The 26,307-nt window shown below is 36.2% G+C and overlaps 1 protein-coding gene across 5 annotated transcripts in view; it reads left to right on the plus strand.

The window, feature by feature from the left end:
• LOC121384802 (nuclear hormone receptor HR96-like) overlaps positions 1 to 26,307 on the plus strand; it is a 371,804-nt gene that overhangs the window by 316,573 nt on the left and 28,924 nt on the right. For all 5 annotated transcript variants that reach the window (XM_041515387.1, XM_041515388.1, XM_041515389.1 and 2 more), the window contains one exon: positions 26,067 to 26,280. In XM_041515387.1, coding sequence (XP_041371321.1) covers positions 26,067 to 26,280 — 214 coding nt within the window. The remainder of the gene's footprint in view (positions 1 to 26,066; positions 26,281 to 26,307) is intronic.

Consider the following 26,307-nt stretch of genomic DNA (forward strand, 5'->3'; position numbering starts at 1 on the left):
AATAAAAAATGTTATGGTCAGCAGATATTCAGCACTGAATTATTCTTTTTTTCCGAAATGTTTTTACTGTTGTTAAAGTAACACTGCACCTTCTGACCCTGTGTCCTACTTTCTAAAAGGTAATTACTCATCAGTGGGCAGACTTCCTTGTCTATTCATTCGGTTCATGTATATACTATTATTACTTATCTACTACGTATGAGAGACTCGGACCTGTGTGTTAATCAGAGCTAGTTGTATAACCTAATAGTACCGATAGTATTATGGATAATTTGCAAACCGGATTACAATCATCGAATCTCAAAATAGTTTCAAATGGGGTTCTGTCAAGGTTTATGGGAAATAATATTATATTTAAAGTGTAAATGTATTAAAAAAAGATAGTTATCTTTCATTGAAATAATGTTTTCTTTGATCCTTTGTTTACTGTAGGGTTTAATGTTCTTTTGTATTTACAATAGATGGACTGAATATTGTTCATGTAATTAACATAGAATCTAAAATATTCTTTAATCTCTTTATTTTCATTTTCAAAGCTTCATGAACATTAGTTTGTGTTATTAGCTTGGGTTTAAATTAAACTTTACTGCTTGACTGAAATGCATGTTAGTAGATTAAAAACTGGTAGCAATTATATTGTTCATTTGGTTAATAAAGGCATTGAGAATTCTCAAGAATAATCTTCTTTTTTTCATTAGACTATACTTTTAGAATTAAGATATATTACTTGTGTTTTTTACACTCCAAAAACATTTAGATAGTATTACTCCATCAGAGAAAATATTGAGTTATAAAAAAAACATGTCTTGCTAATTAGCTAATATATTTTTGTCATGTATTATTAATGGATCATTGCATTATTTTATCAGCCATGTGTCATTTGAATGCATTATTTTACCTGGCAGATTCCCAATGACGGTTTTCAACAAATATTTATAATTAGTGGATTAAAAATAACAAATTGTTATTGTAGACTTTTTTCAGGGGTTGTTTTGGTTGTTTGTTTTTTGTAAAGATTTTCTGTCGCTTTATTCTCACAAACGTAAAGTTCATTGGTATAAAACATGATGGTATATTATGTAATGTTATCAAAATAAATTAATAAAATTATGAATAGATATTGAAAATTTTACTCTTAAATTTTTTTTGTGTGTGTTTTTGTTATTGCAATTTGTTGTTTTTTGTTTGTTTGTTTTTTTTTGTTTTTTTGTTGGGGGCAGGGTCAGGGTGTTGGTTGTTTTTGTTGGGGTTTTTTTTTTTTTGGTGGGGGGGGGGTGATATTCAAAATAATGATTAAAGAACACTGTCTTGTGTGATTATGATTTTACTTCAAAATTCTATTGCTGAAAATATTTTTAGATTATGGAATATCAAACCTTAAATAAATATTTGAACTGAGCATTCTACCAAATTTCACCTAATTTGCTTTGCCTAAAGGGGGTATTTTTTGTTTATTGTTTTCCATTTTCTAAAAATGGACTTGGATACTTTATGTTAAAATTAAATCAATTTTATGTTTGAGCCGTGAGGTATTCAACATATTTAGTTGGTGGTGTTTTTTACTTGAATTAATATACAGTCCTGGAATGTTGTTTTTAAAAATGTCACTGACCAGTCTTTTGCATGCTGCAGAACATTTTCCATGATATTGCAGAGTTTCACTTACCCCGATAGCATCTCTCATGCCGACACTGGTTAGCTGAACATTGTACTATACTGCAAAAAAACCTATGGAGCCACAACCATTCGGATTATTACTTGAAATAGAGTAGCCAGTATGTTTTATAGGTGTAGCATTCTTAGACTGCAGGACAATGGCCGGCCATTGTTACGAACTAGTGTGCTTAAGATAATGATTGCAACAAATTGTTGTGTAGGATTATTTTCACTCTATTGTTAGCCATGTCCCACGGAGCCATAACATGCGATCAGTTGACAATTATTTATTGGTGTCCGGCACACCATCGTAATAAGAAAACATTCCTCAAAATAGGCCTTGATTGTTCATATTCATCGATAAAAACATAATGAGAAGCTTCATGAAAACCTTTTTTTTTTTTTTTTTTTTTTTTTTTTTTATAGCTTGCTTGCTGTTATGTTAGTATTGGTTTACAAAAACAGTGATGTTATGAGTCGATTTAGTGCAGTATGTTATGAGACGATTTAGTACAGTGTGTGTACACCTTTACGTGTGTGTACACCTTTACTTGTGAAAAGGAAAGTACCGTAGTATTGTTTTTTCAACACAGAGTCTGCACTTAGACTATAGTGTTTCTGAACACTTTTAATGTTAAAAACTGTTAGTTTGTTTTATTTAATAACACCACTAGAGCACATGGTTTGATGTAAGAAGAAAAGTAAAAGTGTTTTGGAAATAACAAAACAAAAAAAGCAGTATTTTTTTGTGTGCAATTTAGAAAACAGGGAACGACTATAGATGATTTAGGAGTATCAAAATATGGCCTGTGAACACAGGTGGCTGCTAAATACAGGTGGCTACTAGAGAAGGTTTTACTGTATATGTATAGGTGAAATATGTATAGGTAGATAGGCAGGCATTAAACTAGGTGCTTTGATAGGTAGCAACATATACACACACACACACACACACACACACACACACACACACACCTATGCCCATGCATACATCAGTACACATAGGTAAGTTGATTAATAATGTGGATGGTGATTCTCCTCACTGAGATGGACACCCACATAATCTCGGGTCACGCTCTAGTGTGTGTTTTTTACGTGAGTTTGAGCTGAATTTTTCAAACAAGGCCACTTTTCTTTAAAACTGCTCTCTTTTTTTTCTTTTTTTTTTCCCCCCCGTTCGTGCTCTTTCCCTTATTAAATACAATCGACTCGTGAATAAAGATCCTGGTGTGGTACACCCTGTCTGACTTAACAGCGAGTTCTAAGTACTTCTTGTGATTTTAAATCAACAACTATTGTTTGGAGAAATGTGCCGAGCTTTTTGTCGACCATCAGTCTTCAAACAGAGTTGTTGTCTTGGCTGTTTGCAGATGAGCTTGCCCATTGCCACGTTATCACAGTAGATCAGTTTTGCTAGGTATGGGGATAATTACAAAGCAAACCCAACAGACCTTTCACAAAAAAAGAAAAAAAAAAGTGATAATGCATTATGTGTTGGGAATAAAATTAATAGTTTGTTTACTTTAAAGCTTTTCCAAAAACAATTTTCTTCTATGGAAATTTAAGATATGTTTGTATTTTGTGCAGACGTGTTAAATAAATATTTTGTAAAACTTGTATACAGTAACATTTCATTTCAACTTATTCCATGCTTATATCCAATTAGGGTTCAAGCACACTGTCCTGGGCACACACCTCAGCTATCTGGGTTGTCTGTCCAGGACAGTGGGTTAGTTGTTAATGGGTAGTGGTTAGTGAGAAAGAAGAGGGTGTAGTGGTCTTATACCTACCCATTGAGTCATTAAAACTCCCCCTGAATGGAAGCTGGTACCAGGCTGTGAACCCAGTACCTACCAGCATTATGTCCGATGGCTTAACCACAACACCACCGAGACTGGTTACACAATAACATAGTTAATTTTAAACCTGACATCCACAAGTATATATGGTTTTAACCTCTAGGCTGCAGGTGCCGATAAGTTCTAGTTTAAACAATACTTAATAATTTACAACAAACCATCAGGCGTAGCCTCACTAAGCCTAACATATACCTGCTAGAAAATTGCCAGCATTAATTGACTTAATTGCATGGCCACATTTAGACGTCAATATAATTGTCTGACTTGGAATAACAAGGTCCAAGGACTTGCATGGTCAACACCAATAGAAATAAATTGATAGATACTTGTGATGTCTGTATTGGAACATGGTGAAATATGGAAGGAAGGAATGGTTTATTTAACACCTCACTCAACACATTTTAATTGTGGTTATATGGTGTCTGGTATATAGTTAAGAACCAAACAGATAATGAGAGAGGAAATCGGCAGTCACAATGCAATGAGCTACTCTTTCTGAATAGCAGCAAGGGATCTTTTATATGCATCATCTAACAGACAGGATAGTACATACCATGGCCTTTGTTACATCACTTGTGGAGCACAAGCTGGAATGAGAAATAGCCCGATGGGCCTACTATAATAGTGATCTTTTAAAGATCGACCAAGTATCAAGCGAGCAGTTAACCACTGGGCTTCATCCCATCAGGTTGGCATGAGTGATAACGTATTAATGATATCAGTGTAGTATTGAAGAGATATCTGTTGTATGATCAACACACCATGCAACATCGACAGCCGCAGCATGCACATAGATTAAACTGCATGCAGCAACATCGGCAGCCGCAGCATGCACATAGATTAAACTGCATGCAGCAACATCGGCAGCCACAGCATGCACGTGGATTGAACTGCATACAGCAGCATCGGCAGCCGCAGCATGCACATGGATTGAACTGCATACAGCAACATCGGCAGCCGCAGCATGCATGTGGATTGAACTGCATACAGCAACATCGGCAGCCACAGCATGCACGTGGATTGAACTGCATGTAGCAGGCATGGGGAACACTAAGTGCAGAAGGAATTGCCTGGCCTGTCAGTGTACCAGATGTGTAGATCAAATGCTACACGGCAACTGAGACATAGAACAAATACATCTTGTCAGCTTCCATCACATGAAGGCTTTTACCCCTGTTTTCTTTGGCGTAGAGCTTTCCAAAACAATAGCACAACCTGCAGTTAAACCAACAGTGTACTCTGCCACAATAGGCCGTCAATGAGTTACAGAATTCGCCACAATCCACAAGAAATAAAATGGCAACCAGCTCTAAGAGAGAGTGCATGGGGAGTTGTAGGTGTTAATTTCTCAGATGTTTTTACTTTTAGGCAGTTAGGAAGCTGGTGGGTTCAGATTTTCAAGTCCAGGTGATGATTTAAGTTATAAATAAAATAAAAATTTGAAAGATAATCGAAAGTGTTGTTTACATTTTTTTAAAGAAAGCTGATTGGTTAGGGTTTCAATATGTCAGAAAGCCTGATTGGTTAGAATAGAATGGTGATAATGTTGATTGGTTAAAATTGCCACATGGTGAGGCTGACAGTGATGATCCACAATAAAAAAAAATGTTTTTTTAACCATTTAAATGAATTTTTTAAAAGTTTAGACAGCCAATAGGGTTGCTTTTTTTAAAATGAGTAATAAATAATGCTTGTGGTATTTAAATTAAAGAAAAATATTTTACTTTTTTTTTTAATGCAATAAAAATTTAAAAAACTTTACTTTTTTTCATTCTTTTTTAGCTTAGTTGAATTAATAGCAATTTATTTTGTAATAATTTATTGCTTAGTACACACATTATTGCTTATTCTGTCACATATGTATATGTTGGTATTATGCAGAGTTTGTGTGATATTTCTTGATGTCTATTCCTTTCCATACATTAGTATGCAAGTTATTGCTTATTTTGTCACTTATTTACATTGGAATGACACCGCGCTAGTGTGATATTTCTTGATGTCTATCCCTTTCCTTACCATTAGTATCCAAGTTATTGCTTATTTTGTCACTTATTTACATTGGAATGACACCGTGCTAGTGTGATATTTCTTGATGTCTATCCCTTTCCTTATTGCTTATTCCATCACTTATACACATACATTGATATGATGCCGTGTTAGTATGATGTTTCTTGATGTAGGCAGCTCTTACACTCAAGTGTTGCTCTCCCTCTCTAAGCCGATTAGCCTTACCCGCTGCAAGCTTCAATAAGTTTTTGATTCCCTGTTGACAGCTCCAACAATGCCACAAAGAGTGGAAAGTGGTTTTCCATTTCCGAAGTCCACGAAATGTCAAGACCGCTTTCTAAAGCAATCTTCCCGTGCTTGCCTCCTGGCATACAGCATATGCCACAAATCGCCATCCTCCCAAGAGAAGAAGCAATAAGAAAATATGGGGGAGATCGAGGGGGTGTGGGGTGTGGTTGAGAGTTAAGAGTTAAGTGTGTGAAAGAAGAAAAATTGTCTATTAATGTACTGATGGACAGTGTTTGGCAAGCAGTGTTTTTATTGACTGTCTCCATGTGAGACCATCTTCTCTTTCTACCGGTGGAACAATGGTTTAAACAGAGCTGGAGAATTTGTCAGCAGTGTCCCTACAACAAACTGTTACTTTTAGGCTCAGCGTGAGACTAATGGCAAATTTCAATACCGCCATGCCTGACTGGTTGGTAGGGTGAGCGTCGCGGGGCGCCGACCTCTAATCGGCTCTCGGTATATACCGCGGGTATAATGGTAGACCGAATCTATGAAAAGGTCTTTTGGATTATTAAAAAAATATATTACTGAAGTAATAATCTTCCCGAGGTCGGTTTTTTATCAATTTAAGAAGCTCATTCGGGACACAGTCAACTTTAAAGCATTCTTTGTATAGCGCCTGCCATCGCTTCATTACCAGTCATTGGTAACCATGGCGATGGTACAAACTCCTCTCTGTATGTGAACGGTCACACTTGCGTGTCTTCACCTCACGATGACGACGTTTCAATACGGCAATGATTAAAGATCCCGGCTGGTATTAAAACCTTTAAATATGTCTATAGTGTTGACAAAGAATTATCAAGGGTTTTGCTTTGCTTTTCATTTTGTTTTCTTTTTTACAACAAATGAAAAGGGTGTAGCTTTGATGTGTTCAACGTTTTTTCTTTAATTCCCAGTACGAATTGTGTTTAATTTTAAGCATGACAAACCACATGTCGATGTTTTCTCAACTGGTCCTACTGTTCATGAGTTGGCATAGAGCTGAAATAGCCGGCATTCTTTCTTAACAATAACTGTGTGTGGAAATACACATTCTAACGTATTACAAATTCAAGCCTGCTATGTTTGTTTAAGACATACCTTTATGGACTAAGCATTAAATATATTATATGACCTTATAAGTTGACATAATAACAGAAAAACAAACAAACTGATTTATCCGTGGCATGAGATTACAATTCTTACACCACATACATGTAGTTATGTGTAGGTCATTTAAAAAGGATACTATATATAAAATAAATAAAATAAAAATTGTTTTGTTTAACGAGTGTGGTACGGGTGGCTGGTACACATGTTCACAAGAACACAGTGTTCACTGATGGGGTGGGTGAGAGCAAAGTTTGTTTTGTTTACCAACACCACTAGAGCACATTGATTTATTAATCTTCAGCTATTGGATGTCAAACATTTGGTCATTTTGACATATAGTCTTAGAGGAGAAACCCGCTACGTTTTGCTAATAGTAGCAAGGAATCTTTTATATGCACTATCCCACAGACAGGATAGCACATACCACAGCCTTTGATATACCATTCATGGTGCACTGGCTGGAATGAGAAATAGGCCCATCGACGGGGACCGATCCAAGACTGACCACACATCAAGCAAGCGCTTTACCCCTGGGCTACATCCCCTCCCCCCGCCCCCAATTTACAAAGCTTGATTTTGTCTTACACGTTTAACTACATAATTTACAATACTTAAACACCGGCGTTTAAGGAAAACATGCAGGCTTCGTGAATTCGGCCCTGTATGTTCAGATTTCAGCCAAATTATTAATTAAATATATTAAACAAAAAGATGAAAACAAAATCACAAAGCAACAACAAAGAAAAACAAAAACAAACAACAAAAAAGGGGAAAAGAAAGGAAAAAACAAATGCTTGTAATTGAAGTGGAATATTAAAATTGTATCACTCATCTTTATAAAAAAAACACCTTACTTTCAGTGTGCTGATGTTTCCTTCATTACTGCAGGCCTAGAAAATGTTGTCCATACCAAATGTTTGTGGCTCAAGAATGAGCCAAACTTTGTGAAATTAAAATTTGTGAACAAATTCAACTTCTTTTGACTTTATGCACATTTACTAGCTTCTTCATATTCTGAGCAAATCGTGACCAGTTTTATTACCTATTCTTCGGCAGAAAATATAGACTTTGTCACTTAAAAATTTTGTATATCCAAAATATCAGCCTTAAACTATTTTGAAGGCCTTTCAAAAGATTCTTGGGGCTTTTTGATGATGTTTACAAAAATAAATCTGTTTGTATGTTATGATCTGTTTGTAAATAAGTGTATCTGTTGGTGTAAAGGTATATGTTTGACAGGTGTCTATATATTCAGTTTGATCCATATATAATTCTGTTACTTTGAAAAGCAAAACTCCCCAACTCAGTACATCACAAACTTCCGACCTTTGACCTTATACCGACTGTCCATAACGACTCAGCGTTAATATCATGTAGTCAGACTCCCGTCTTTGTAGTCTGAACGGCAAAAGACACGTCAGGCAAAATGTCATATTTCTTATGAGAGACGATGGAATCTCAAAGATTCCGTCTTTTGTGGTGACCGACTCCCAGCATTTGGCAAAAATTGCTGCTGAAGGAACGATGCATTCCGGACGCTTTGAAGATTGCTTTGAACTTTGATAATAAACCCATGGGAAGACGGGGAAAGACATTTAAACTTTTGTTTGGCCCACTTGGTATTTTTTCATCTGCACAGGATGTCCCAAGTAATTCTGAGATCTCAGACGAAAGCTTAAGATGATTGCCAGAAAATATCATTTGCCAGCTTGCATGGGCTGCTGGCTGTAGCGTAGCTGCTCCCACGCGTACAGAGGGGACACGCGGAACCCATCAGAGCACTGTCATTATGTACTTGAAGACAGGCGAACCATCTGAACTAAGGTTATGAAGGTTGTTGCACCATAAGACATGCTTATCGTACAGTGAATTTCCTGTAGCACACGGGGCAGGACGTAGTAGCCCAGTGGTAAAGTGTCAGCTCAATGCGCGGTCGGTCTGGGATCGATCCCCATCGGTGGGCATATTGGGCTATTTCTCATTCCAGCCAGTGCACCACGACTGGTATATCAAAGGCCGTGGTATGTACTACCCTGTCTGTGGGATGGTGCACATAAAAGATCCCTTGCTGCTAATCGAAAAGAGTAGCCCATGAAGTGGCGACAGTGGGGTTTCCTATCTCAATATCTGTGTGGTCCTTAACCATATGTCTGACGCCATATAACTGTAAATAAAATGTGTTGAGTGCGTCATTAAATAAACTATTTCCTTCCTTCCTTCCTTCCTTCCTGTTGCACACAAAATATTATAGTTATCATGCATACAGTTTCCTTCACTGTTGTACAAAGACGGATGTATCATGATCTTGTCCAACATGTATCAGAGCAATCCATTACTCCTGATTATAATACCTGGAGGAACTGTTGAAATAACGATAGCAGTTGTGCTTGTCAAACTGAAGGCTGGTAGGTAGTGGGTTCGCATCCCTCTACCTGCTTCACCACTAGAGCAAGTTTTAATGGGTCAGCTGGGAGGTGAAAGCAAACTTTCAGGGTTTTAGCCTGAAGTGTATAAAATATGAGCAATTTCACGAATTTGCTAAGAAAAATCTATCACCAAATTCAAGTTTATTTAGCCAAACAGCAAAAATGGCGGTAAATCTATGAATGACAGGTGATTTTCAAATGAGCTTTTTGGTGAATTAGTAATGAAATATATTCGTAAAAAATTCAACTTTAATTTGCATTTGGTGAGCGACAGCCTAAATCGTGTACTTCACTCTCACTCACTAACCAGTAACAACTAACCAGTAACTTACTCCAGAACAGACAGCTCATGGATGATGACGTGTATCATGGCTTATATACCAGGACAAATAGCTGATCATGGCTTATATATACCAAGACAAATAGCTGATCATGGCTTATATACCAAGACAAATAGCTGATCGTGGCTTATATACCAGGACAAATAGCTGATAGTGGCTTATATACCAGGACAAATAGCTGATCATGGCTTATATACCAGGACAAATAGCTGATCGTGTCTTATATACCAAGACAAATAGCTGATCATGGCTTATATACCAGGACAGATAGCTTATCATGGCTTATATACCAGGACAAATAGCTGATCATGGCTTATGTCCATATGACAGCAGTGGTCATTCAAAGTCACATTCAACAAAAATGGTTGACAACCTAAAGACTGTTTAACAGTATGTGGGATTATAAAAAGACATGAATGAGATAGGGATATGTAGCTCTGTCTTCAATATATACATCTTCAGACAATGCACAATTAAGCATCACTGTCATCAAATAGAATGATATTCTGACATAAGTCAGCTTTTGTTTTTCGTTTTTGGTTGGTTTGGGGTGGGGTGGGGGGGGTTGTTTGTTTGTTTCTTTCTTTTCTGTTTGTTTTACCTGTTGGGTTGGTTGTTGCTCTAACATACTAGATCAATTACAATACGGCCTAAATAGACTGATTAGCTTGAATTGCAGTCTGAAGTTGATTGGGTAATTTCATATTGCAGTGTTGCTGAATTAGCGCTTCTTGGTGCCACCGAGTGCAGTGTACTGTTAGTCATTATACAAGGTATTGTTGACCTCAATTTTAAACTTATGGCACGGTTTCAAGTGCAGGAATGGACACACAGTTATATATCATATTTTACTGCTGTTGTGTGTAAAAGTATGCTGTAGAAAGCGTTTCTGTCAGTGCTTCATTGATTAACTTCATAAATTACAACTTAAAATTTTGCACAACTTTATAAGAAATGTATAAAGTGCTCTAATGAGGTACTGTTGAGTAATTTTTGTACAAAAAATTAAAATAAAGCAAACTATGAAACAATCTGTGGCATTTATAGGACACACAATTCAATGAAATACTGGTACACATGTATATGTTTTTAGATTAAAATAATTTAATTTAATTTATGTTTCACTGAGGTTGATTCAGCAATAAAAGTTCTGTACACTAAAAAAATAAAAGAAAAAAGAAAACAAAAAAAAAGAAAAAAATCTAAAAATAAAATGTTAAAAAAAAAAAAAAAGGGAAGTTTTTTTAAGAAGAATTTCACAGTAGGCTATCTGTAGAAAACACAAGCATTGTTTTGTTGTTTTTTCTCTTGCGGATGTTGCATAGCATCATGCAGACTAAATATTCCGCCGTCCTGCCACAAAAGCACATTAGCTGCCAACAAAACGTATCGGCACATTGCTGAAAAAAAGCGAAAACTTTGAGTCCACACAACAAAGACTGTGTGCCTGTTAAAACAAAGCCTAAAAGTATTGATCATTTGAAAAGTGCTGTTTACACGCAGGAACCTTGAGAGATCCGTTGAATTTAAACGCAGTGAGTCACAGTTGGTGCAAAGTTTGCTTTGGAATTCCCTAAAGTAGAGCAGATAAACAGAGCTAGTTTTTAAGGTCGGTTTCGCACTCAGCTAAGTTTGACCTCAATAACTGCAGATGGAAGTGTCGAATAAAATGTTGAAAGATATATTAAAAAAATTAAATCTTATCTGTTAAAATTACCAAACAGATTTAGTTCAAATGATTTTAATAAAGCAATTTATTTGTTATTTTTTGGTCCATTATTTGTTTGTGGTGTTACTTTCATTCCTTGTATTATTTACCTCCCTTTATTTCAAGTGTGTGTGGAATGTTCTACCCATATTAGGAATTTAAGAAACTTATAATAATTGTTTACAAGAGTTGAAAAGTCCACTAAAGTTCAGAACGGCAAATTGCCAGATCGAGAGAAAAAAAAAATAATGTTTCCCTAAATTTTTAAAGTATATTTTTAAACTTGTACCTTTTATAAAAAATTATGTACATTATGATTATTAACATATATAAAAATCCATCTTTGAGAAAACTTAAAACTGAAGTATGTTTGGAATACTAATTTTCATTTTCTACCCATTACCAAAGAATTAATTAAACACTATATGAAATAAAGTTTGTTGACATTTACCAGAGTTGTTGGGAGTGGGTTTAAGTTCCACAATCTCTATTAAATGGCTATAATTTCTCATGTACGGTTCTAAATGGACTTGCAAGGTGTAAACAAAACCTCAAAAGTGAGCTTTAAAAATGGCCCCAACAATAATATTTTGTGAGCTTTTATTGCCAATTATTTTTCAGACACTATAAACATTTGTGAAACAGTCTGGGACATCCGTTTTTGTGAAAATGTGTAAATTAATGTTTTATTTTACACCCTATGAAAAACCTTGAACTGGCAGCCGGTGGATCTTAACCAGTAATCTGGGCCGCTTGCCATTTCGCAGAGATTAATATGCAGTCGTGTTATTAATCTAATTTACAGATTAGGTCGGAATTACCCTATTAACAGTGCATGGGTGTTGATGCCAAGGAGACAGATTTATATCAAGGAGAAGTTAACCACAGACATTCCTTGGCTGTATATTACGCATCTACATCAACCCCTTACTGCATGGACCCCTGCTTAATACCAGTAACTTAGTTCATTCCTTGACTGTATATTACACAAATAAACCAACCCGTTACTGCATGGACCCCTGCTTAATACCAGTAACTTAGTTCATTCCTTGACTGTATATTACACAAATAAACCAACCCGTTACTGCATGGACCCCTGCTTAATACCAGTAACTTAGTTCATTCCTTGACTGTATATTACACAAATAAACCAACCCGTTACTGCATGGACCCCTGCTTAATACCAGTAACTTAGTTCATTCCTTGAATGTATATTACACAAATAAACCAACCCGTTACTGCATGGACCCCTGCTTAATACCAGTAACTTAGTTCATTCCTTGACTGTATATTACACAAATAAACCAACCCGTTACTGCATGGACCCCTGCTTAATACCAGTAACTTAGTTCATTCCTTGACTGTATATTACACAAATAAACCAACCTATTACTGGACCCCTGCTTACCAGTAACTTAGTTCATTCCTTGACTGTATATTACACAATTATGTCTGCTTACCAGTAACTTAGTTCATTCCTTGAATGTATACCCTTTACTGGACCCCTGCTTAATACCAGTAACTTAGTTCATTCCTTAGCTATATATTACACAATTAAACCAACCTATTACTGGACCCCTGCTTACCAGTAACTTAGTTCATTCCTTGACTGTATATTACACAAATAAACCAACCCGTTACTGCATGGACCCCTGCTTAATACCAGTAACTTAGTTCATTCCTTAGCTATATATTACACAATTAAACCAACCTATTACTGGACCCCTGCTTACCAGTAACTTAGTTCATTCCTTGGCTGTATTTTACACAACTACACCAACCGATTACTGGACCCCTGCTTACCAGTAACTTAGTTCATTCCTTGACTGTATTTTACACAATTATGTCAACCCTTTACTGGACCCCTGCTTAATACCAGTAACAGTTCATTCCTTAGCTATATATTACACAATTAAACCTACCTATTACTGGACCCCTGCTTACCAGTAACTTAGTTCATTCCTTGACTGTATATTACACAAATAAACCAACCCGTTACTGCATGGACCCCTGCTTAATACCAGTAACTTAGTTCATTCCTTAGCTATATATTACACAATTAAACCAACCTATTACTGGACCCCTGCTTACCAGTAACTTAGTTCATTCCTTGACTGTATTTTACACAATTATGTCAACCCTTTACTGCATGGACCCCTGCTTACCAGTAACTTAGTTCATTCCTTGGCTGTATTTTACACAACTACACCAACCGATTACTGGACCCCTTCTCATTAGTAACTTAGTGAGAAAACATTTACATACAATCACACCATCAGATGAAAGAGTTTGATGTAACTTTTGTCTAGTAATAAGTCATTAAAACCCGAGTAAGAATTTCATTTACCAAAAAACCCCAAAACATGCACAGTAAACTTTACACTTATCAGTTACTACCATTTGTCTAATATATATATATATATATATATATATATATATATATATATATATAATTCAAGTCTACAGGAAGCAGGGGGTGGGGGTTACTTGGCCCCTCGCTTGAGGATGAAAATATATATTTTTTTGTCTTAACCTATATAAATAAGGATAAAAATATGGCTTGTGCCCCCCTCTCCCCGCCACACCACACATGCACACACACTAGGGTATACCTTCTCCACTAAAGAATGTATCCTCCTCTCCCCCCCCCCCCCCCCTCTTCAGATAGCATTCCTATGGGCCTTTGATTTAAACACTAGCTAAGAATCTGATATTAATATTTCTTGACTATAAAAATACATTACAAATTAAATATAATGAGCTAATACATATGTGTGCTGACATTTCAGTTATTAATTAATTACTGCACAGTTATGTAAAACGTTTTCAGTTATATTAATTACAGTGCTATCTAGAACTTTTCACTTAATTTCGTTGTCTTTCTGCAGTTATATTAATGTTGCTGGTGCCTCGTTTATCAAGGAGGAGTTTGCCACAGACACAGGGCCGAAGTGTTTCTCTGTTTGATTCCCATCCAAACACAACTGTTAGGTCTGTAATAACACTTGGACATCATTAAACTGAAGTTCATGAGATGTCACGGTGGACAAATTCCTCGTAAAACTGCCCTGTTGTCAGGCAGTGCCCACTTTCTTGGTAACCATTGTGCCGTGTGTTAGTTTGCACCAGGTGACCCGGGCTGGTGTATGGGTTCAACAGTAAACGCATTCAGTTTGTTTCCATTACAGTGGAGCTTTTGTTAATACTCCCTCAAAATATTTTCAAGCCAAATTGAAAATGGTGGCTGGTGATTATGTCCATGCAGGAACAGGGTTTGAAAGAGCAGTACATAGCTATAGGAACTGGTGGAAATTTACTCTCTTTTTTTAATGAAAGTTAAGGAAATATTGTGATGCCCCAGTGTGAAAAATGATTACCTGATTGTCCGATATGTTACTTTGTTGGTGTGTGAAAGGGCAGGATGTAGCCCAGTGGTAAAAGCACTCGCTTGATGTGTGGATGGTTTAGGATCGATCCTTTTCGGTGGGCCAATTGGGCTACGTCCCAGTGGTAAAAGCACTCGCTTGATGTGTGGATGGTTTAGGATCAGTCCCTGTTAGTGGGCCAATTGGGCTATTTCTTGTTCCAGCCAGTGCACCATGACTGGTATATATTAAAAGGCCATGGTATGTGCTATCCTTTCTGTGGGATGGTGTGTTAAAAAAATCCCTTGGTACTAATGGAATTTTTTTTATCAGGTTTCCTCTCTTAAGACTAAATATGTCAAAATTGCAAAATGTTTTACATCCAATAGCCGATGATTAATAAATAATGTGCTCTAGTGGTGTCGTTAAACAAAAGAAACTTTTTTCTTTTCTACTTTGTTGGTGTGTGGAAGTTTTGTATTGAGGTGCAGAACCATTTTACCACAGCACATCTCACAATTAAATAATCATATGAAGAATTGTCTGTCCATGTTGTCACTTGTCCGCTGTTCTGGGAATAGGCAACACAATAGTCAGGTTGCTTACTCGTTGGGTGGATGGAGTGGATGGATGAACAGATGGATGGATTGATGGACAGATGGATTGGTGGATTGATGATGGATATTGGGTGGATGGACAGATGGACGGATGGACAGATTGATGGACAGATGGATTGGTGGATGGACAACAGATAGTGTTGGGTGGGTGAATGGATTATTGAAAGCATGGATGGATGATTAATTGGATGAATATTTGGGTGCAAAGACAGATAAGTGTTTGGTGAGTGTAATGATGTCCAAGACAGCTGTAGATTGGATGTGTGGATGGGTGGATGGATGGGTGAGTGGGTGGGTGGGTGGTTGGTTGGGTGGATGGATGGACAGGTTATTTTATTATAAAGGACACCACTACATTTAAAACATGTTAAATCTCCTATTCAGTCCACTTGTACTAGTGTCCGAGTGAAAGAGAGTTATTTGAAGAGTGGACATGTAACTAATTACAACACCGTGTTTTAGGTCACACGTTCTGGCTATAATACTCTCGATGGCTAACACTCTCTGTGGCTGACAATCTACATGGCTGTCGCTGGTGTTCTGTGTATGTGGTCCTCATCAAACCTTCGTTCAGCAAGATTTTTAAGTAGGTTGTGGGGTCAGCCGGTGCATTCCCACTTGAGGTCGGCCTGCAGATGTGGCCAATATATTACTCCAGCTAAACTTTACTTCATTTTCCACTCGCCCTGGGCACAAGTGTTGTTTGGGTTCAAAAGGAAAGAGCAGCCATGTTCAGATGTCTTGTCAGCCTGGGTCTCTGTTGATGCAATAAATAAAATGTTTTCAAGTCGTGCTTGAAACGCTTCATCTGTTGTTATACGTCAGTGAAATTACATTTGAAGTGCTGCAGTCTTGCAGCTCATCACAGGAGAAGATGGGGAGAGAGTTAAATTAAAGTTAAAGTTTGTCTTGTTTGACGACACTGCTAGAGCACATTGATTTATTAATCATCGGCTATTGGATGTCAGATGTATTAGTATTTTGATGCTTTGTGTTACGGGAAACCCGCTTATATTTTCCATAAGTAGCAAGAGATTTTTTTTGTATGATCTTTCTTACAAAACATCCTACAGACAGGACAGTACATACCATGGCAATCAGAGAATGAGTGTTCTAAGGTGATTCGATCCTACAACCCAATCAGAGAATGGGTCCTCTGAGGTGATTCGATCCTACAACCCAATCACTTCAGGTGACTGCTCTCCCAACTGAGCTAGATCCCGCCCCTTTATTATAGAGTGAAGCATGAAGACCACCTCATATAACATCCACCTCTCTATAACAAACACCAGTATTGTCGATTCTGTCTGTACTTTAACCTTTATAAAGTTCACCTGCTATTACAGGCGACATTTTTTATGGGTGATCAGTTTTGGCAGGTTTGACTAATTTGGAGGAAATTTTGTTGTTGAGATTTTCATTTTAAAAATAACTAAAAATTCTATTTTATATTCAGATCAATACCTAAAAAGGTTTTTCCAGATTTACAAAATATAACCTTTATATCAAACTGTTTCAGTCTTAACTCTGCAAGTCTAAATTACTCATGTTTTTATATAAAATATTGACCTAAAATATATTTTAAACTGTTGTGTACTTCGCTATCATTACAATGGTATTCATTACAAGAGGACAATAAAGATAACATTCAAAACAGACTGAACGTGTATATTGTAAATGTTTAATTCCATATGAAATATTGATCTTTCTAACACCTGTGGTGATTGCATTTTATACACTGGCACTTTTGTCTGAATAATTACGTAGGTGTTTTGTCGTTTTCTTTCTTTTCTCATCTGCACTTAATGCAGGTGTAAAATTCAGCTGTTCATGTAATATAAATATATGTATGCATTTTCACTAATAAAGAACACGCATACAAACAAATAATCAAGATACGACAGTGAAAAACACTGTTACTTTCTTTACTACGGTGATTATGGCAGATATCAGTATGAAACAGGTGTTATTTCGTATTCTCGTGGGAGTACATTAGTTTGATTGTCTTCTGGGTATAGGTTTTTTCTATCTTCATTTTGTGCCTATAGTTTTCGTGTTGTGTGTGTGTATAATGCTACTGTTTGAGTATACATTTTTAATACCACCTCATGGAATCTGATCCCATCTGAGTGGATACAATCACACATATTTATAAGGCAGTGAATTTATTCGCTGACTCAACTCAATGTGTTCACCCATGTATCACGGCGTAGAGTGTATGAAAAATGAATTTGAATAATGGAGATTGAAAGATTCTGTTATGGCAGGTTGATCGGTCTTCAATTTGTGTCTGACCTGCGATGTCGAGATACTAGATTTAGAGTGGGTCCTTCTGGGCAATTATGATGACATCAGCTTTTTCATCCCTTGAAATTCAGATTAATGTGCGACAAAATTTTGAACAAATAATAACAAAAGTAAATTCCCAATAAAGATTTTTTTTAAATGACATTGCCAAACAAATTTGCAACAGCATTTTGCAATGGCACTGTTGTTGATTATTGTTGCAAATTTCAAGGGCTGACTTTTGTAGTTTGGGCCATGTTAAGTGATAATGTGTATAGACCTTTCCTTTTGGAATTAATAGCAAAATGGTTGTTAGAAATTACAAATGCTAACTTTATGCAGAAACATATTATAAGTACATCACAATAGACACTTACATGTGTTATGGTGGGGTGTGTGGGTGGGGTGGTGGTGCATTTTATACATTTACATTTTTACATTTTACATTTTACATTTATGTTTAAAGCTAGGATTCCATGTACGGCTGACTTGTGTGACTAACTTATACATTGTGTGTGTATGTGTGTGTGTGGTGGGGGAGGGGGGGGGGGACAGGGATTCAAAATACAGCCATACCTGTGTTATAATAGCCATCAAGGGGAGCATAAAAAATAAACAGATGCCCTTTTAAAACAGGCAGCTGCTTAATGCAGGTGACCACTAGAGCGGGCTTGGCTATAGTTGAACTGGACCTGTATGATTCCATATATCTGGATGCTTTTGTGGATGCTTATATGTGGCTATAAGTCTGATTGTATTTGTGTAAACAAACCACATACTCTTGTCACAACTGTGCATATGGAATCATAGCTTACGGCTCTGTTGGCTTTTTGCATTTAGCTCTGTTTATCGTAAACAGTAAATGTTGGATTAATATAACACATACACACACGAATAAAGGACGTTGCACACACATGCATCAACCAGCCAAGGTTATATGACAAATATGTGACAGTTGAGACACTGCCCCGCCATAATTGAGGACCGGTTCAGAATTGATCACTAGGGCGAGGAGGGGGGGGGGGGGGGGGGGGGGTACTGTACTGGTTTTATGCCTGCTGGCTTTCCTGCATCATTTCATTTATTCAGCTAAATTAATTAACAGCTTGTAGATATTTGGGAGCTTTTTGTTTAATATGGTAAAAGAAAATGCAGATTCTTTTATTGTAAGGTGTTTACGTTGTGGTATATGTTCTGAAACATAATGATTAAAGCCAACAATTTAGAGCATATAAAATGACAAGTGTTGCTACGAATTGACCTGTAATGAACCCAAGCCAAATTCACATTTTGGTAGTTTTCATAAATGCACGAAAAACCAACCATGTGCAAGATTGTTGTGCAAGCTTTTTATACGTATCATGGGTTAAATTTATTGAAATAATTTTTTAGAAGTTACCCGTGATCAAAACTTTTATTTATCCCACTGCCCCCTTTCCTTTCTCTCCTTTGAATTCCATCTCATTCCTTCCCGATCTGGCAATTCCTCCTATCTTTCAGCTTCTTTTGCTGTCCACCTCCACATCTCAGTCCTTGTCTCTCCAACCGTGACAGATGTTTGTCTCTTGAGGATATATCTGTGCCACACACCTGCCATTCCCATCAGCTTTTAACTGTTGGCTTAGTCTGACCATGATCAAAACTGGCTAAAATAATATGATACTAACAAAGAATTACCAAAAGATTTGTTAATTAATTATATGATTTAAATAACATTGTGTTTTGTGGGTGGTGGGTATATGAAAATAAAATGCAGCTCTCGTAGCTCTCCCTTCTCCTCCCTCGTGAAACCACCTAAAGATTTATCAGCTTGCTTGAATATGAGATGATGACAGGATGTTTTGGTAACACACAATGCTGTTTCCATTTCATATAGGTATCTGTATTATAAATATATATAAATGTATGCATTCTGCCTACTTACTGTATTTATTATTAAAAACTTGCAACACCAAAACTTAAAGGAAATTTAATACCAGTCTAGTTTGTTTAGAATCTGTGACATTCTCTAAATATTAAAGATTTTTGCTCTACATTCCATTTCTCATGAATAACCGAGCCTAATTTTAAATATAATAGCATACAAAATGTTAATCTTGTTTGAGCATTAATAATTAAATAGTGATGTAAAGAATTTTTTTAATATTTTTTTTTACCTCAGGTTGTTATTTGAAGATTCAATAATTGCTTTATTCACGTTAACAATAACTCATGACTGTTAATTATATATTAGTACAATCTAGTCTTGTAGATGATAGCATTTAGAGCTGTAATTCAGGGGAGTTAGTCTTCTATTGAGATATTTATTGCGTTAATAATGTTTTAAGTTTTTTTCTGACATCATTAATCCTGTCTATAGGATGGTGCATATAAAAGATCCCTTGCTGTTAATCGAAAAGAGTAGCCCATAAAGTGGCGACAGCATGTTTCCTCCAACAATATCTGTGTGGTCCTTATGTCCGACGCCATATAACCATAAATAAAATGTGTTGAGTGCATAGTTAAATAAACCATTTCCTTCCTGTTATCATTAAAGTTGAAATTCAAGGTATGTGCTTGTATTACATTTCTGGTAGTAATGGTGTCAACTTGATGTTTAATTCTATACTATGTTTTGGCATTTAGCTAAATTTCTAATGAATTGTAAGCCCAAAGTAGATCCATGAAACTTTAGACATAGTTGTCCTTTTTCTTGACACGAGTAGACAGGACAATTAATTATGATAAACTGTTGTTATACTGTAACAATCACTATTATCCTTCTTTCTCTGTTTTCCTCTTTACATAAGACCACTTGAAATAAAACTCTTTTATTCACATCTTTATAAAATATTATTACTTTTCTCATGGAAGTGGCAATGGCAGCATCAATTTTTGTTAGGCTTAGTTCAACATTATAGTTTCTCTTTTAGCTCCATTTCTCACAAACTATAAGTCCTAGATCAGTTTTTTTTTTTAATTTAGTTAAAATTTTAATTTAATTTTCTTCAGTTTTTTTTCTCTCTTATTGTAGGCAAGACATTTAATACCATGTAATGCTTGATTACTTGTATACAAATTATAAATTATTTTTTAATGGAGGATAAGTGCTTCGAGACAAAGTTGAACAATTTCACTGAGGTCTTGATCTCTTCCAGTAGTTTCATGTTTGGTATCTGGGATGGATTTTTTACTCTTTGTCAACATCTTTCTAATTTGTATGTAATTTAATGGCGTGTCTCTAATCGTGTTCTTCAGATATTCACCTATAACCAAGTCATGAACCACATTATAGTCCTTCCCACAGGGAACGCCTTTTCTCATACTATGGAATTTACTGCAAGCTAGTATTTATTTCTGAGCTCATTGTTTTCTAAATTGAACATAAAAATAGTCGGTTTTTTGTTATTTTCAAAACACTTTTACTTTTCATCTTACTTTATACCACACTGAACTTATTTACAAAAAAAAAATAATTGTAGGATGATGGGATGGACTATAGTTCGACCTTACATGTGTGCATGCGTGTATGTGTGTCCAGGGCACAATAATTCACGCGAACCGCCGTTCTGTTCGTGTGTCAGTTACGCAAAATAAAATTTACGCGAACCGCAAATTGGTTACGTCATGGCCTGTAAACGTTCATAAACTAAAAATTGCAAACTTCACGATTACAGGAAGTTATTAATCCAGACATACTACTACTAGTACTAGTATTCCGACAAATGTTTTAGGCTGAATTTTAGATACTTGTTGCGCAGCAAACCAGTACACTACATTATATTGCAACATTTGTAACTTGCGACCAGTCTAAACTTTTTTTTAAAGTTTTAAAGAAATGTGCTCAGACCGCTAGGGATGGCTAAATTATCTCCTGCTATTTTATCTCTTAAAGGTATATATGTAGATATAATATTGGATTGGCTATAATTTTGCATATATTAAAAACAGTTTTAACGTAAACAGGAATCCAAAAGTGTCACAAAAATTGAAAAATACTCTAACATCGCAAAATGAGCTTTAAAAAAACAAAAACATTTGGAACGTCACTGTAGTATAGACATACCATTGATAAAGTGAAAGTGGCATAGCCAATGCAAACGGCAAAAAGGAATCCCTCCAAATGATTATGTATATATTTCAAAGGCGTAGCGCCCATTACGCACATTACACATGTGCCTAATGCAAAAACAAAATCCGGGAATAGGTCGAGGCTGTCTGTAATTGTTCTGTAAACTATCCTCTTAAAAATGACTCGAAAAAAGATTACAAAAAAGAAAACAAAATCCTCCGAAAAGGCTCAGATCTACAGGTGTCCTGATTTTCAACTTTTTCACAGGGGGAGGCCCCCCGAATATCTCCGCTCGGGCACGCCATTGGCGTGCGTAATGCTAAGAAAATTTCTGGCTACGCTCCTATATTTTGTTTCAGTACTGGGGCTGATATTCAGTTCTTTTATAATATTGTTAACTTTAACAAGCATTAAATGTAGGGTCAACTCAAACAAGAGTCTTATGTGTTGGAAAGATGCATACCCGGACCACCAACACATACTGACACTTTAACAAATGAAAAACGCGTAATTTTAAAATTAATAATAAAAAAATTATATTCCTGCTAACTGGGGGCAGCCATTTTGTTTAGTTTTTGAAACGTCCGGTGGTATAGCTTGGGGCGAAGTGACGTCAGCTCCGTCCATCTGCTCTATACACAGTGTAAACAAACGCTCTAATTTACTACAAGGCGCTTCGCTTTCATCAACCTGACTTGTAAAACAACATAAATGACTTGATTGTATAATAAACTATTTAACTAAATATATTTCAATTTGCATCAATAAAACGAAATCAAGTTACAGTAGTTTTCTTTTTTGAAAAATCAAAAAAACAAAAAAAAAGCATATTATTAGGCCTATTGGTAGGGTACGTTCGAGCAAAAAATGACCACTCAAGATACTCAAGTGATACTTTTCTTTTCTTTAAGACGACGTAATTGGTCAGTTTTGTGATTTTAGATGGAGAAGTCTACTTAAGCAATGGTTTTACAGAATTACTTACAGTAATAACGCTGGTAATGTCCATTACGAATAGAGGGGTATCCGTGCAGTTATAACACAATACCCTGTGATCTTAAAAGAGACACGTCTTTTTAGTGCGTCTAGACACAGTGTCTGGGGACCGTCTAAATATACACCTGCCAATCAGGAACCACAGGTACTGGCCACGGAAAGAAAAGACCAATTAACCAAGAAAACACTCCGATTATTATTTCAGTACATGGGTTAATTTATGTACAAAACATAATAGTTATTTCAACACTTTGACAATGGTGGTTTATTTTGATGCATCCGCAAAAAATCAGGTTTATGTTTTGTTTCTTCAGTTCGAAGACTAATTCCTGACGTGATACGTTAGGTATTACATAACCACCAGCTCGCCAGAGGGCGTATTCATTAGGATGGTACAAAATGGCTGCGCCCATTATATATATAATAGCCGTAACATTTAACTGTTTTATTAATTAACTATAAGATTATACTTGTTGATATTAAGCAATAATGTGCATTATATATCGTTGAATATGCATACCAGGCCAAATGCCTTAATTGTCCACTCCTTTAAAGCCTTTTTTTTTTTTGGTCAAATGTTTTCTTTTGTATTTGTTTTAACTTTATGTTTCAGCTAAAAACTATGTATTAAGCAATTTCAACGTAATTTTGAGGTGCATTAACCCACGGGTTTCATAAATATAATTCACGTAACTGAACAATTGGTTACCTAGGTAAAAACCACGTGAACCGACTTCCGGTTCCCTCAGATTTCAAAATATTGTCCCCTGTGTGTCTGTGCATGTGTTCGTGTGCACATGCATATGCTTATTTGCAGTTAAAATATTTGATTTGGGACCCAACAATAGCCTGTACACTACTGACCGATGTGAAATGCTTCAAATCAAGGATATAATGGTGATTAATACTTGCCTTTCATTGATTGTGATTCTTCCCATTAAGATGATTTATATCCCGGTACTCCAGCCATGTGTGTGTGTGATTAGTCACCCTGCAGATTGAAGGGATGTTTGCATTCACTTAAATCATTTCACAACTCTGAAGCTTGTATAAATAAGTATTCTGTCTTGTACACAGATGCATTTTTGTATACATTAATGACTGGTTTCAGGGGCAAATGCCCATGATATTCAAATTCCAATGTGCATTATTGTTCAATGTAATGTTTACATTTTAAAAATAAATATTTTGAAGTTGGGAGAATTTATCATTGTTCCAGTACACACATACATGTATACACCAGGGGTGGGGAAAAATTAAAATTGTCAATCGGTCCCACTCGATGTCATCACTACCCGGGGGGGTGGGAGATTAAAAAAAAAATTAAAAATTAAAAAACATTTGCCAAATAGTTTTTTTTTAAATCAGTGATATTTGTAGTTTTATCTTGAATCATGAACGCGAAACGATAAACATGAAAACATAAAGGAATAAAAGTTATGAATTTTAATTCCATATATGTAAAAAAAAAAAGTATGAGTATTCAGTACTGTATCTTGAAAATTAATAAAAGATGGCACCATTGAAGCATTTGACAGCCTGAGCTAGCACATGTTTAGACAAAGTAATAACGTCATCACTGATTGGATGAAATTTGACCTCTACTGGCTCTTGAGATAACAGTACATGTAGCTGTTCTGCTTACTCCCACTTGTTAAAAAAAAAAGGTGGAAAGCTTGTTAATTTTAAAATCCTTTATAATTATTGGATACACTACATTGATGATTGAACAGTCAACAATAAATACATTTATAGATTATTTCATTATATTTTATGCTATTTTAAGCAGTTTGTATTGCACAAAAGCCTCTTGCTTCGGACTAGGACACTCGACCCGACACAGGTGTTGACAGGTGTTGATTGTAACTAGTTGCAAATTCCGGGTCCTTTGTTTTAATTGGAGTCAAACTAATTAAAATTAGCTCCACTACTACATGTGGATCTAAAGACAGCCAGTTGGAGCTCATGTCCACCAATCAAAACCTTACTTGCAGAATCCTGCCAGTGATTTAAAACTAACAACACTGTGTAGTCCCCAATGTCCAGGTAACATTTCATCTGTAAATAATAATTTAAATATTGACCAATCACACTTCGCCTTTTATAACGTTATTTGGGAGCATACAAATTCTAAAAATATCGGGCGAGTCTATTTTAGTGGCCGCAGTACAGCGAACCATACCAATACGTACGGGGTGGGTTATCAGTCTTCAGTTTTACATTACAAATTATTTATTTTATAAAATAAAACATGTTTTAAGGCATTCGTAATTGACGACGAAACATGTCGTATACCCTCAGGATAATTCGGAATGTTTTCAAATTATTTTTAAATCACTGGCAGGATTTTGCAAGTAAGGTTTTGATTGGTGGACATGAGCTCCAACTGGCTGTCTTTAGATCCACATGTAATAGTGGAGCTAATTTTAATTAGATTGAATTGGAGTGCAATACCTTGATGGCTCTCTAAACCAAGAATGGTGCTATCGTTAATGTATGTGTAATCTCTTGACCGACTCAGCGACTTTGACAAATGTCTAGCCTAGTGGCAGTCGATTGACACTACTCAGCACTGTAGGTCCGACTTCAGTGACTGGTGATATACTTAGGCAGACTTTAAAATCACAAATGTCTGAAACACCAGCCATATTAACCACTATTTATTTATTATTTTAAATCATGCACGAGATACCGATGTCTGGGCTGGCCGGTCCACTTGACCGATAGGAATTTGTTCCAATAATAGAAATGGACAGGTGCTTCGGACCAACAAGAATGACAAAAGTGGGACCGGCAAACGCGCGTTTTTAAAAAATAATTTCGGTCTCAGAGATTGAGAATCGGTCCCAGACCGGGAAAAAAGGGCTTTTCCCCACCCCTGGTATACACACATGTATATAATATTTTTAAAAAAACATTGAAAAATTGCATAGCCAGCAAACCAATGTTATAACTTGTACTGTGTTTGTCACTGTTATACATGGATTAATTCCTCCCAAATTAAAAAACAAAACAAATAGTAAATTAAAAATACCTTATTATTTCCTAATCATGATCTACATACGTGTATATCTTGAGTTGTACTTTATTTTCAGTTTTTTCTCATTTTGTAATTTGTTTCACCAGCATCAACCAATCAGAATCCTGAACACCATACAGGAGAAAAACTTTTGTAATATTACAAGATTATTAGTAGCTTGTGTTTATTATACAGCACGTTTTTGTCTTTTGCTTCACATTAACAGACAGGTAGATTACAAAATCACTTCACCATTCTCAACAATTAATTAAATTATGCCTTACCTTAGATATATCATACCAAAGATGTTACCTTTTATCATGCATTCTAATGACTCTGTTTGTGTCCCCAGCTTCGAGGACTCGAACAGCATGGAGGCGGTGTCTCACCCGTACCGGTCGATGGAGACGATGTCGCCAGACGGGCTGTCGTCGTCCAAGGGCCGCAAGAACAAGGAGGACAAGTACTGCGGGGTCTGTGGTGACCGCGCACTCGGCTACAACTTCGACGCCATCTCGTGCGAGTCGTGCAAAGCCTTCTTCCGCAGGAATGCTCCTAAGGGACTGGTGAGTTGTCAATGTTCATAATAATGT

Source organism: Gigantopelta aegis, chromosome 10, assembly GCF_016097555.1.
Source record: "Gigantopelta aegis isolate Gae_Host chromosome 10, Gae_host_genome, whole genome shotgun sequence".
Taxonomy (NCBI): Eukaryota; Metazoa; Mollusca; class Gastropoda; order Neomphalida; family Peltospiridae; genus Gigantopelta; species Gigantopelta aegis.